Source organism: Rhinatrema bivittatum, chromosome 2 (genome assembly GCF_901001135.1).
Source record: "Rhinatrema bivittatum chromosome 2, aRhiBiv1.1, whole genome shotgun sequence".
Lineage (NCBI taxonomy): Eukaryota > Metazoa > Chordata > Amphibia > Gymnophiona > Rhinatrematidae > Rhinatrema > Rhinatrema bivittatum.
The window spans coordinates 309402009-309414046 of NC_042616.1; the positions used below are offsets into that span (position 1 = coordinate 309402009).

The following is a 12038-nucleotide window of genomic DNA, read 5'->3' on the forward strand; positions in this document are numbered from 1 at the left end:
ACTTTTAGCAGAACGGGCCACTTAATCTTTCATTAGTTTTGAAAAAAGGCAGTCTGGCCCTAGAAATAGAAGTAACTTGACCTTATTAGTCACATATTACAAGAGTCAGATATCTAAAATGCTACAAAGATCTTTGTTCATACTTAAACAGCAAAGTGACTTCATTAATTTTTAGTTTCACTGGATCACACCAAATGTTCTGTGTACTAACGGGTGATATTGCTGATGCACATATTAAACTGCATTAGTTATCTCATCCAGGTACTAAGGCCTTAACATAGGTGTTAGTACCCTTAACACATTAGTTTTAACCCAATGCACATTAATGTTAATGCTATCATATATGCAAATGATAAAATCATAAAATAAAGTAGCATAATGCTCTCATTTGCCATTAACACTGCATTAATATCCCCAGTAATACTTGCACGCGTTTAATACATCTTGCCCAATGCTGGAAATTTACATCTACTGAGGCGTATTTAACTTTCCGCTGTTAGGTGGCGCACATTACAGGACATAAGGTGGCCACCCTCACCCCCTTCTGAAACAAAGAAAAGGTCTCTAGACTGCAGCGCCCCCATCTAGTCCCCCCTGAGAGTGCTGGCCCTCTTTCTGGAAGACACCCCTACAAAGGACCATCCCCAAAATTCAGGCGTCCCCAAGGGAAAAGCCTCCCCACCCCTACCCATTCAATACCCTTAAACACTGATGCACATTTGGTTAAACATGTGAAGCTGAAGCCCACTATTTTGGATTCGACTGGTGAGGTGACAGGATGAAAATAGGCTGCTCACCTTCTCCTGCTGCTTTGCCTGGAGAGGGGTGGAGTGGTGCAGCGGAGCCCTGTACTCTGGTATGACTCAGAATGTGGGGAGGATGGGGGTCTTCCTGGGGGGGAGGGGGCCTGCATTCTGGAGGGGGTTCTGGGTATGGGGGGGGGGGGTCATTCATTCTGAAGAAGTATTTCCCCCCAAGAGACTTAGCCCATTTGCTTTGCGCTGGATAGTGCAGGGGGAACACTAAGTCTCTCTGAAGATGCAGAACGTGTGTTAAAAGGGCTGCATAACCTGCATTAAAAACATCTCGTTAGTTTCATGTATTGGGCATTATAACCTGTTGTACCGGCCCCCCCCCCCCCCCGCCCACTCAGTAAAACTGTCAGGGAATGCATGTTACCCTGCCTGTTTTACCACCTGTTAGTATATAGGCCCCCAGGCGTGAAGAGGTTAAAACCCAGGCCAAAGTAATTGCACATATCAAAGTCACACCATAAGGTCAAATTACATGTTTCAAAGACCCTAAGATATCAAAATCAAAACCCTTATGTCAATCAGCTAATATTGTTGACAAACATCTAGACCATAAATCACATGTAATAACAAGCAGACTGTAACACACAGAAAGCTAATTGTTTTTCCTCATCACACCTCACACAAGGGTGCAGTTCAGAATCTTCCTTCAGACCCGAGGCAGAACGAGAGTTTACTCCTTCAGAACACCTCTAAGTTCCAGCTTCTTCCCATGATGTACTGGAATAGAGTCTTATCCAGACCAGGTCTTCATAGTCGGCCTTTCATCTTTGTCACACAGGGCTTTTTTTTCTTCCCTCCTTTAGCAGTTACCAATTTTCTCTTTTAATTAACTCAATGTTGCAGCAGTCAGAAAGTCTTTTATCTTTCTAAACTGCTGTCTCGCCATTCCCTGGTGCAAAGACAGCTCATCTTGGCAACACAGTGTGAGATGAGGCATATACCGGCATCACCAGCTCTCCCTATATCAGTCACAGCACAGCGGCATTCAGATGTTTTCTAAGGCATCTAAGGGAACAAAACCTTTCTTCTTTCCGCTGTATACGTTGATAAAACCTTCATGTTCCTCCTCTGAAGTTGCACATATCTAAATTAAAAGGGAAGAAATGGAAAAGAAATGATTATTTATACAAAAAGACCTTTCCTATGGTCAAAAAGAAGTTTTCTACCGAACAGATGCTTTTATTTATTTATTTGAAATACGTATATACCACTTATCAAAGTTTCTAAGTGCTTCACAGTAAAAAGTTCATAATAAAAGATATACAATATAAACAAATAAATAAAAACAATAATTATCAAGACAGTAATCTAAAAACATCTGGGAAATAACTGCTTATCATCTCAAACACTCATAATAAAACAATTACCAAAGCCACTAGTCATTTTTGCTTAAAGAGTAATTATAATTAATGATATCACTTTCAATTAAGTGAATTCATTGCAACTGCTTTATTATATAAACCTGGCACTGCTTAAGCTATGAATCTTCATAGGCCTGATTAAATAGAAAAGCTTTAATCAATTTCCTAAATTTAAGGAGAGATGTTTCTTCTTTGGCTTCTAACGGTAATGAATTCCATAAAACAGGACCTTGAATCATAAAGAGCCTTTCATGAGATTAGTCTAAACGCACATATTTATCTAACAACAATTTTGCTTCTGATTTTACTGGCCTCGAAGGTTGATAAAGCTTCAGGTGTGAATTAAAGGCCAATGAAACTAGACCATTTATGCCCTTAAACACAAATAATAAAACCCTGAAATTAATGTGCCACATAATTGGAAGCCAGTGAAAACATCTTAAAACTGGAGAAATATGTTGGTGTATTGAATTCCATAAATAACTCGTGCAGCCAAATTCTGAAGTTTTATGATTAAGTAATACCTGCCCTTTACAGGTATTACTAAATTCTCAATTCCCTGCCAACCCCCCCCCCCCCCCCAAAAAAAAGCAATCTATCATATGAGATCACAAGGGTCTACAAGTAGGCTGTACATAATCTATATAAATAAAAATGTTAAATAGTTTGGACAAAATTGCTAATCTCAGAAACCACTGAAGCGATTGCTTTCAAATTTGGACACAACCTTCATTTCGCATACAGGAAGGTTCTTCTGTACTTACATTACAGATATGTCACACCTGTGACAGGTAAAATAGGTTTAAAAAAAATTTCGAGAAAACAGCGACATCTGCTGGACGTAAGCGCCATCTGTTACACCTTACACTAACACACGCTACACTAATCATTTCGCCAGTCCAGGTCCACGTTTCACTTCCATTTTAACACATTCGCGCACTTTTTTCGCCGGAAGATAACTATTTCCTGTACAGATAAAATACACCCACCACCCTCCTCACACCCCCCACACACATGCCAAATTTATTTACTTCCCAGGCCCTCACAACACACACAAAACCTGACAGAAGTCCGGGAGGCTCCAGCAGGGGGGCCAGGACCGGTCCATGCTTATCTGTTTATTCAGACTATGTATTCAGTCCTTGTTGATTGTTGCCTGAATATAGATCCACCTTTCTTCATTCCTCCCTGCCGTTGAAGCAGAGAGCCATGCTGGCTATGCATTGAAAGTGAAGTATCAGTCTTGCTCCCCTGCTGTTGAAGCAGAGGGCTATGCTGGATATGCGTGAAGTGTCAAACTTTCTCTCCTGCCGTTGAAGCAGAGGGCTATGCTGGATATGCGTGAAGTGTCAAGCTTCCTCCCCTGCCGTTGAAGCAGAGAGCTATGCTGGATATGCGTGAAGTGTCAAACTTTCTCTCCTGCCGTTGAAGCAGAGGGCTATGCTGGATATGCGTGAAGTGTCAAGCTTCCTCCCCTGCCGTTGAAGCAGAGAGCTATGCTGGATATGTGTGAATTGTCAAAATTTCCTCCCCTGCCGTTGAAGCAGAGAGCTATGCTGGTAATGCGTTGAAAGTGAAGTATCAGGTATTTTTTTGGTTTGGGGTAGTAACCGCCGTAACAATCAAGCTACTCCCCTGCTTTTATGCGGTTGCAAATCCTTTTTTCCACATTTCCTCTTGCCGTTGAAGCATAGAGCCATGTTGGAGTCGCATTATTGAATAAGGATATTCATCTCCAGGTAGTAGCCAACATTCCCTCAAGCCACCCCCATGCCTCTTGTCTTCATTCACATCCTCTAGACTTTATGGATTCACAGTATTTATCCCACGCTCCTTTGAAATTCTTCACAGTTTTGGTCTTCACCACATCCTCCGGAAGGGCATTCCAGGCATCCACCACCCTCTCCGTGAAGAAATACTTCCTGACATTGGTTCTGAGTCTTCCTCCCTGGAGTTTTAAATCGTGACCCCTGGCTCTGCTGATTTTTTTGCAACGGAAAAGGTTTGTCGTTGTCTTTGGATCATTAAAACCTTTCAAGTATCTGAAGGTCTGTATCATATCACCCCTGCTCCTCCTTTCCTCCAGGGTGTACATATTTAGATTCTTCAATCTCTCCTCATAAGTCACAGAATCTCTTTTTCACACGCACCAGCTCCCAATCTCTCACACACGTACACATTCCTTCACAATCTTGTCACGTAGGCTCCCTCTCTCTGGCACCCACATCCACGCACCCTCCTACATGCTATCTTTCTCACCCCTCAGGCTTGCAGTCTTACACATGCACACAGACTCACTCTCACCAGGGCCTGCTCCATCTTTGCCATGAGTGGGATGGGCTCCGCTTGTGGGACACCTGGGCCTGCTCCTTCTTCGCTTCAAGCAGGATGACCTCCATCGTGGCAAGTAGGGGACTCCTTCTTCACCGCGAGTGGGATGGCCTTCACACGCAGCATGCCGGGGCCTGCTTCATCTTTACTGCAAGCAGTATGGGCTCCGCTTGTGGCACGCCTGGGCTGCCAAATTCTGCGCAGAAAAAAGGAGGGAAATTCTGCGCAAATCCTGTGCTCAGCAGTAGCACAGAATTCCCCCAGGACTGATCACAATAGCAGCCTACTCTATAAAACGTTTTGTGATAAAGCTAGAGGAACCAAAATGAACTATGTTAATCTATACTGATTTGCAATGTGAAAACAACAATGAAATGAAAAAAAGTCACAAAGGGTTATAAATATGCTCTTAAAGAGGGTAATTTTCAAAGACACACACATAAAACCCAGTTTTTTGCAAGTAAGTGACTCTAAGAAAATAGCCCTGGTAGGTATACGTAGAACATGATTTTGTATGAACTTTTACACGTACTCAAAATGGGTATGGTTGGGACAGGATGGGGATTTTCACTCATACTTGTAATATCTCTAAAACATGCATGTAAATCCGCACACACAAAGTTAGATCTGTCGCACACTTGCACATAAATGTGCTTTGAAAATTTGGGCTAAAATCTGCGAGTAAAAAGCCTATGTGGGCTGTGTGACAATTACCCTCAAAAGGTCCATTTGGTATAATAAATCACTAAAAATCATTTCACCAATCTGAGCTGGGTAGCTTTAATTTACCAACCCATGCCTACTGGAATTACATTCTTTTTTGCACAGTAGCATTAAATATTTTATAATACAGTGTACGTGGAAAGCAGCCTTTATTAATATAAACATTAAAAAGAGAAATAACGTTTCAGACCATACAAATGTGCTGTATTTAAAACTCTGCATCTCTAAGGGGCAGTATCTGTATTGTGCGCAGAATTTTAAATTTTTTTGTGCATCATTTGCCCAGGAGTATGTGATGCAACTAGCTAGAAATGCAGGTTTCTACTGCATGGAACTAAGGTGCATATGTGCATGTCCGCACACACCGCACGTCTACCTGAACCTGCAGAATAAATAGGAATGTGTACCAATGATTTTCCCCATAGATGCAGAGAGGGTCATTTTATCCAGAAGAGCCTGCACAGTGGTAAAGTGGCACATGCAGATTCTGCCAAGTATTTTCAAAGTGATCCTTATGCACATAAGCTTGCTTTTGAACAGCCTTAGGTAATTGGTCAAATAACTGCACAAATTACCTCACAGAAAGTGATATTGGCTCCAAGCAGGGCATGACGTGTGAAGAGTCACTTATGTGCACACTTTTTGAAAAGCTGCAATGCCGCCTTCACCACTGCCGCCTCAGCACACATCACCACATAGAATGTGTAGTTATCATGAAACTGGGTTATGGGCCTACTTTTCGCTCACTGACCTCCGATTGATTTTCAACATGCCACCTACACACACAAAACAGGGATTTATGTACATAAGTTGCTTTGAAAATCAAGCCCACGCCATAATGGGAGAAGACCTTTAGTACACAGGCCTCATTATATTATTGAAGAATCATATGTACTGTTTCAGATGTAAACCGTTAAAATACAAAAAATTAAAAATTAAAGCCCTCTCTTCAGTGGTATTTAGTCCCAGCCTTGGAGTGCCGCAAACAGGTTGGATTTTCAGGATATCTCTAAATGAAGATAAATGAGCTATATTTGCATGTGCACTGCTTCCATTGTAGGCATATAAAGTTCATTCAGATTCATTAGGGGTATCCTGAAAACCCCCACCTAAGTTCGGCCCTAAAGGGCTGGGAGTTAATACCAGTGCCATAATTAAACTGCGGTAGAGACTTAATATTGTGGGAACCACTATTTTTACAAAATAGCAATTTAAGACTTAAATTTTCTAAGACACCGCGGCATCATGAATCGCACGGTACAGGGGTGCGGGGGGGCGAAGCGGCTTTCGCACCCAATAGCGCCGTCATAAAAGGTGGTACCATTGGGCACGAAATAGGCAGCACAAAGGGTTCTTACCTTTTCGCTATCCGCCATGTCTTCGCGGCGTCCGCCCCAGTGCCACCCCGACTCCTCCTGTTCTGGTCTTGATGCCGCCCCTTTTTAGTGATCACATGCGAAAAGGGCCTTTTCGCATGCGATCGCTTTGAAAAATGACCCCCTAAGTAAGGCTTTGCCTATCAGTTGTTTCCCCAGCAGTTTTATTTATTTACAGGTATTTATATACCGACCTTCCTCAAGAGATATCAAGTCGGTTAATAATACATCAATACATTGCCATTAAAACACAATCACATAAAATAGAACCATACATAAAATAAAATAAAACAAGCATTGAGGTAGATTTTAAAAACATACGCACGCGCGAACAAAAGTACACCAGATTTTATAAGATATGCATGTAGCCGCGCGTATCTTATAAAATCCGGGGTCGGCACGCGCAAGGCTGTGCAAAATCGGCAGCCTGCGCGCGCCAAGCTGCGCAGCCTGCCTCCGTTCCCTCCGAGGCCGCTCCGAAATTGGAGTGGCCTCAGAGGTAACTTTCCTTCCGCATCCCCCCACCTTCCCCTCCCTTCCCCTATCTACCCTACCCCCCAGCCCTACCTAAATCCCCCCCTTACCTTTGTGGGGCAAGTTACGCCTGCTTGAAGCAGGTGTAACTTGCGCGCGCCGCCCTGGCATCCCCCGGCACAGGCCGCAGTGCCGAGGGACTTGGGACCGCCTTCCCAGCCCACCCCCAAACCATCACCACGCCCCCGGCCCCGCCCCGGACTGCCCCCTGCTCTGGACATGCCCTGGACACGCCCCTGGACACGCCCCCTCCCGCCCCTTTTACGAAGCCCCGGGACTTAACGCGCATCCCGGGGCTTTGCGCACGCCGGTGGCCTATGCAAAATAGGCACACCGGAGCGCTAGTGCCCTGTGCGCGTAAATCCGGGAGGATTTACGCGTGCAGGGGTTTTAAAATCTACCCCATTATGAACTGATACACGATGCCCCCTGAACTCAGATTACAGAATAATCTCAAAACTTTTAAAAAAAATTTAAAAACATGGCTCTTTAAAAAAGCCTTCACTAAAGAGTGTGGGGAGGGTAGAGAGAATGAAAGTACAGGGTAATGCAGATGAGAATGAATTTACTCAATCCTACATTTAAGAAGTAATATCTCAAAGAGATAGTAACTCAATAATATACCTGGACTTGACCAACGTTACTCAAATAATGATTTTATTTATGAAATTGTAACCGAACTTTATTGGCACCTGTTAGAATGTACGATATCCTACATTTACTTGCCTTAGTCTATGTGCCTATTTGTAAACCGTTGCGATGGTATATAACTTAGCGACGGTATAGAAAAGTTTTAAAATAAATAAATAAATAGTTATAAACTATTCTTTATCTAAATTATACACCTCTGCTATCCATAAATCTAAAACATCCTATCACCTTCCTCAGAACATCTATTACTACCCTATCCTTTGGCATTTCTATATTTAAAATTCTTAATAAAAGGATTAAATAGTAAAACTTAAAATACTTTAAAAAAACTAAATAAAACTTATTGAATACTCTCATTAAATTCAATGGTCACATATTACTTACTCAAATGGCTGCATTTGCTTCATTAAAAGCCTGTTCGAATAGCCACGTTTTTATCGATTTTTTAAACTTCTGAATGCTAGTTTCTGTTCTAATATCTACAGGCAGAGCATTCCAAATTTTGGGGCCTGCCAGAGATAAGGTACTTTCTCTGACTTAGCTCAAATGAGCTATTTTTGGTGAAGGAATTATGAGCAATGCTTTCCCCAAAGATCTCAGGTTACGGGCAGGTGTGTGAATCCGAAGTGAAGCATTTAGCCATTCGGAATTATTACGATACACTGTTTTATGGATCAGTAATAAACATTTATATTGAATTCTTGAATGAATCGGTAACCAGTGAAGTTCCTTCAAGACAGGTGATATATGATCGTATTTCCTCTTGTTTGTTATTAAACGCGCTGCTGCGTTTTGAAGCAACTGTAAGGGACCTAGAATTGAACTTGGTACTCCCAGCAATAGGGCATTACAGTAGTCTAACTTTGGTGTAATAAGTGCCTGCAGCACCGTACGAAAATCCCCTATATGACCATTACGCAGCCACAACTTTTTGAAGTTCATTCTACATTTAAGGCAGGACCATAATCATAATGTATCATGTTACTATATCTTCAATGTATATATATATATCTATATAAATTCCAGTTACCTGGTTGACTTTCAGAGTTATCTGTCCCTGTTCTTTACATCCAATAAATGTCCTGATGCACTTAAAAATTCTTTCATTTTGTTGCACTCTCTGCACAAAATTGGATGGAAAAAATCCAATTCTATCTTCAATTTTTCCCTACAATAAAGAAATTGTATATTAAAAAATATTTAAATTTGAAAAGAAATGTGAGCACATTAAATCAAAATTATTAACCATACAAGTTCAATTGTCTACTTCATTTCATAATACTCACCTTGAAAATATGGATAATGAAATTAAGACAAAATTTTTCAATTTCATAATTTTTCCTGGTTGCCAAACATCTTTGAGCTACAGCTACCTAAGACATTTACAGTTGAGATGCAATGGATCCCATTAGAATCATCTACAACTATATTACTTGCTGTTTATTGAGACACAGAGAGAAAGACAGACAGACTCATTAGAGACTCTTTATAAGGTGTTGATAGTAGTCAACTATTTATACCATTATAGGAGGGTTATCTAGTAACTCGAGGTGAAGTTTTGGTGGTGGACTAGGGTTTTGGGGCCAGTTTTACATGAGCAGTAAGATATATGAACAACACCATACAGATTTGATGTGATTTGGAATGAGGAAAGATACACAAAGATGAGATTTCTACAATGTTCTCTAGCCCTAGCTTGATGCATCTCTACCTGGGCACTATCAAGTTGTAGTTTTTTCTGGCATTAAAAACATGCAATTACATGCTTACGCTATCGCAAGCAGCATTAATGCCCCTCATTTTCATAATCCCGCCCAAACTCCCCCCCTTTTGCCAAAAACTAAAAATTTGCATTCGCATTTCACGATGTGATAAATAATGCATGCATTATGGGGCAGATTTTCAAAAGGTTATGCGCGCCGGGCCTATTTTCAAAAGGTCCGGCGACGCGCATAAAGTCCCAGGACGCGTGTAAGTCCCAGGGCTTGCAAAAAGGGGCAGGGAGGTCCAGGGGGAGGGCGGAGTCAGAGGTTCCCGGCACGGCGGCCATTTGCAGCGGCCATTGGCCTCTGTGCCGGGAGCCCCAGGGATGAAGTAAGTTTTAAAACAAAAGAAAAATGAAGAAAAAGGTAGGGGGGAAAGGGCGGGGGAGGTAGGGGAAGGGAAGGCGGGGGGGGGGGGGGGGATAGGGAAGTTTCCTCCAAGGCAGCTCCGATTTTGAAGCAGCCTGGGAGGGAACAGGGGAAGGTAGCGCGGCTCGGTGCGGGCTCGGTGCATGCAAGGTGCACAATTGTGCATCTCCTTGCGCGCGCCGACCCCCAATTTTATAACATGCACGCACATATTATAAAATTGAGCGTACATGTGTGCGCGCTGGGTAGCGCACGCACATGTATACCCGCGAGCAGGTTTGAAAATCTACCCCATGGCATTATTGCGGGTGTTAGGGCCCTGACGCCTGCAATAACGGCCTAACACATTTTGATGAATGACCCTGTTAGTAAGTAAGGCTGAAGCAAAATGGGATATTAACCCAGAAGTGGAGACTGATGAGGAAATCCCTGCTTGGGATTCATTCATCAGCTCAAATGGATAAAATGGCTTTTCAAAGTCTCTCTGCTTCTGGAACCTAACATACTGGGTACATTAAATGGTTTTGTGGCAGTGTGGTGATTTGTTCACAGCGCTTTTCCTGATTTCACTAGACTTGTCATAGAAAACTCCTCCAGTTCCATAGTGGTAAGAGTTTTTTTTGGCTAAAAGTTGTCTTAAATATTCTTGCAAATGTCATTGTTTATAATCAAGAAGATTATCATAACATAGACCATATAGATGATCTTAAGAATGTACAACATAAAATATGGGTTGAAGAATCAGGTTCTCAGATTTTCTTTACTAATTATTCTGATTTCTTTATTGTTAATTATGAGGGTCATTTTATAACTACCTATACTGGTGTAAAGACTGCAGGTACTTTTGTATTCACAGACTTTACACCAGTTTTCAAAGTGAAAGTATAATATAATATCAGTTGAAAATTATGTAACAGTAGTACTATGGGTAAATCATCAATCAAACTGACAGGTGAGATAAAGATTGTGTCAGCCAATCAATGTTTTCACCCAGTCTAGACCCCTTCCATGCCCCACCTACTCCCATAGAAGTGAATGAGTGTAGCCCTGTCTATGTACCACCCTTACAGCCATGCCCTTCCTGCTCAAATCACACCCCCAGACTCTCCCATATCATGCACCCTATGATGTATTGGAATTGGCCCCTTACTGCCTTTTGATGACATCACTAGCAGTCCAACCCAGCTTCTGACCCCAAAATACCTCCCCGCCCCCCCCACACACACATTATCAGAAATGGCATCATCTAGTTTGATGATAATAGATTCTATTGATCTTGTCCACTTTATAATGACATCAGCAGAAGTCCAAACAACTGCTACTGGGGTGGTGACACAGCTGGAAACAGGAGTTCCTGACTCCAGATTTCCAAGTTACTATATGTAACGTAGCAGCCTAGGGGTGCGCAGAGAAAAATTGCCGTAAGTTTCCCATTTCATTTAGTTGGCTGTCATTTTTTAAAATTCCAATTCTATCTGTGTATGCTATCTGCAAATAGTACATACTATTAAAAAATCGAGTGCACTACTTGTAAATAGTGTGTGTTATGCTATGAAACCTAAAAAAAAGTAAAAAAATTAAAAATAAGAAAAAAGGGAAAAAACCTGGATCTCCAGAGTCTCTTATCCCACCTCCACCACTTCTGGCAGTGACTGTTTCCCTTGAAAATGTAATATTTATTTTTAAAAACCCAGATCACTTGCTCTGCCCCCAACTCCTAACCCCTCCTTTTTGTTAAAACAGCCTTCACGGGAAGATGGCCCCCCACTGCCCACTCTAGCACATCCTCTGATCCCCTCACCGAGACTCATAAAATGTTCCCTGGTGGTCTAATGGGGGGGCCAGGAGAGACCCTTCCGCTTATGGACCCAGCTGGCAATGTTTTCCAAAATGGGTCTGGCTGGTCCTTTGTGCTATCATGTGACAGGGATTACTAGTGTGGTAGTCCTATCACATGATAGGGCAAAGAGCCAGCTGACGCCAATTTGAAAATGGACCAGCCAGGTCCAGGAACAGAAAGGTCTTTCTGTGCCCTTTCTAGACCAGCAGGGAGGATTTGGTGAGTCTAGGAGAGTGGTCAGTGGGGGCTATGCTTTAACAAAGAGGAGGGGTTGG

At 42.2% G+C, this 12038-nt stretch overlaps 1 protein-coding gene across 1 annotated transcript in view; it reads right to left on the minus strand.

Annotated features, from left to right (window-relative positions):
• Nucleotides 1–1201: 1201 nt before the first annotated feature.
• LOC115084618 (SH3 and cysteine-rich domain-containing protein-like) overlaps nt 1202–12038 on the minus strand; it is a 41032-nt gene continuing 30195 nt past the window's right edge. The window contains exons 3-4 of the mRNA XM_029589705.1: nt 8822–8959; nt 1202–1899 (exon numbers count right to left, since the gene is read on the minus strand). Of these exons, the coding sequence (XP_029445565.1) occupies nt 1801–1899; nt 8822–8959 (237 nt within the window). The 3' untranslated portion in view covers nt 1202–1800. The remainder of the gene's footprint in view (nt 1900–8821; nt 8960–12038) is intronic.